General features: G+C 35.6%; 1 protein-coding gene across 1 annotated transcript; it reads left to right on the top strand.

Annotated features, from left to right (window-relative positions):
• Positions 1-795: 795 nt before the first annotated feature.
• Positions 796-2,296, top strand: LOC139886553 (ATP synthase gamma chain, chloroplastic). Its single transcript, XM_071870395.1, has 2 exons — positions 796-2,059; positions 2,161-2,296. The coding sequence occupies exon 1, from the start codon at positions 907-909 to the stop codon at positions 2,035-2,037; it is 1,131 nt and encodes a 376-aa protein (XP_071726496.1). The 5' UTR covers positions 796-906; the 3' UTR covers positions 2,038-2,059; positions 2,161-2,296.
• The last annotated feature ends 266 nt before the right edge of the window (positions 2,297-2,562 follow it).

Below are 2,562 nucleotides of genomic sequence, written 5' to 3'. Positions count from 1 at the left end.
TCTACATAGATGTGTTATAAATCGATAGAGAATTATAGAAGTGACGCGATTTTGTGCGTAACTGGAATTTAAGAAGGTAATTACATTTTAATTGCCTAATTGCTATATTAACTCTTACATTTAGCATTATATATATTATATGTAGTTTTACTTCAGGTGAAGCATCATGTGCTAAATAATACAGTACTCCGTATTATCTGGCTTTAAGTTTCCGTTATTAAAGCTTCCAGAATATTATTATGAAAAGCACATATACTTTCAGACGATCAAATGCAGTAGAGACTTGTACCTTATGACTCATTTGCTATACATTATAGTGACCTGGTAGGCTAAACTGTTGGTGCCTCGTATGCTGTTTTTGAAAAGGTGGTGTCAAAACCACACATGAGGGAGCCTCTGGGAATAAGAGACAATTCTATCATCAACCACAACTTGTACATTATGCAGGTTAAGTTGTACCTTGCATCTAGTATAGAAACCACAATAAATAGTTTGTGGCAAAAGCATTTGTTTTTTTTTTTTTTAATGGGAAGTTCATAAAGGTTGGTTTTTTAATCGTTAAATCGTACTGTATTAATTTTTTAATGGTAGACTCGCTCCAAAATATTGTACACCATGCACTTGATGTTGCAACTTGTAACATTTTTTATTTTTTATTTACCAAACATATAATCTTAAGAAAAATACAAATAAAAATATCAGTGGGGTCTCTTGATAACCCACCCCTCATCCATACATGATTTTGCTCATCTCCATCCACTCAAAAACCTCATCCACATTCTATACTTTCACGCATACAATCTATCTATCTATCAACCATACAAGAAAAAGATAAGATTTTTATAAAGAAACAAAAACACTTGACACACACATTGCCTCCATTGTTGAATTCTTGAACAAAAAATCATGTCTTGCTCAAATTTAACAATGTTGGTATCATCAAAACCATCACTGGATTCATCTTCATCACTCTCCTTCAGATCATTCATCTCCCCTGTTCAAATTCCTACTTCAAACCCATCATCCTCAAACTATTCGATATCCAAATCGTCTACTTCGATCCATTGCAACCTTCGTGAGCTTCGTACCCGTATCGATTCAGTGAAGAACACACAAAAGATCACTGAAGCAATGAAACTTGTTGCAGCAGCAAAAGTTAGAAGAGCTCAAGAGGCTGTTGTGAATGCACGACCATTTTCTGAAACATTGGTTGAAGTACTTTATAGCATTAATGAACAACTTCAAACAGAAGATGTTGATGTCCCATTAACAAATGTTAGACCGGTTAAAAAGGTGGCACTTGTGGTTGTCACCGGAGACCGTGGTCTTTGTGGTGGTTTTAACAATTTTATCTTGAAAAAAGCCGAAGCGCGAATCAGGGAACTCAAGACTCTTGGTCTTGATTATGTTGTCATAAGTGTAGGCAAAAAAGGTAATTCATTTTTCCTTAGGAGACCACAATATCCAGTTGATAAGTATCTTGATGGAAGCAATCTTCCGACCGCGAAAGAAGCTCAAGCGATTGCGGATGACGTGTTTTCGTTATTTGTAAGTGAAGAAGTCGATAAAGTTGAACTTTTGTACACAAAGTTTGTGTCTTTAGTCAAATCTAATCCTGTAATTCATACTTTACTCCCATTATCACCTAAAGGAGAGATTTGTGACATAAATGGTATTTGTGTTGATGCTGCTGAAGATGAGTTCTTTAGGTTGACTACTAAAGAAGGAAAGTTGACCGTGGAACGAGATATCGTGAGGAGCGAAAAAATCGACTTTTCACCAATCTTGCAATTTGAACAAGACCCTGTTCAGATTCTTGATGCTTTGTTGCCATTGTATTTGAACAGTCAGATTTTGAGGGCTTTACAGGAGTCATTAGCAAGTGAGTTAGCTGCAAGAATGACTGCTATGGGGAACGCAACCGATAACGCATCGGAGTTGAAGAAGAACTTGTCACGTGTGTACAATCGAAAGCGTCAAGCCAAGATTACAGGAGAGATTTTGGAGATTGTTGCTGGTGCTGATGCATTAGTTTGATCATGGTTGTTTTGGTGAATCGGTATTAATTATATACCTTACCCTCTTGATTCATATATTATGATCCTATTTGTTTTATGTATTATCGTGTTGATTTCGATTATGATATATGTTTTTTTACAGGAAAAATTTGTGGAGGATGTCGATTTTTCCAGAATTTTAATTTTAATCTGTATTGCAAATACTCCCTCCCTCCAAACATATTAAATTTGTGTATTTGAATATATGTATATGAATATGAATGAATAAGTTTTTCACATCTTGTACGCGTCGTTTTGATAATCTGTTGAGCTAATTGTTAAGGGTGTACACGGTTGGGCTAAAGCAAGTATAGTAGCCAAACTGAAGCACTTAGACAAGTTTAGTCGATTGTAAATCTTTGTTTGGCCAACGATTTGTATCTCGTATAGACTTGCTTCAAACCAGCTTTATCAGACCGTAGGGATTAGTCAAAATCGATGAAACTTGATCATAAGCATTTTTTCGACCATTTTGCGCGGGCATTGTATAACGAGCTTTATCAGA

Source organism: Rutidosis leptorrhynchoides, chromosome 1 (genome assembly GCF_046630445.1).
Source record: "Rutidosis leptorrhynchoides isolate AG116_Rl617_1_P2 chromosome 1, CSIRO_AGI_Rlap_v1, whole genome shotgun sequence".
NCBI classification, from domain to species: domain Eukaryota; kingdom Viridiplantae; phylum Streptophyta; class Magnoliopsida; order Asterales; family Asteraceae; genus Rutidosis; species Rutidosis leptorrhynchoides.
Note: the sequence above shows the minus strand (reverse complement) of the source record. Positions and strands in the feature narration are given on the sequence as shown.

Bases quoted from the DNA above. Each gene is read 5' to 3' on its own strand.
- LOC139886553 (XM_071870395.1), top strand. From the start codon at position 907: ATGTCTTGCTCAAATTTAACAATGTTGGTATCATCAAAACCATCACTG.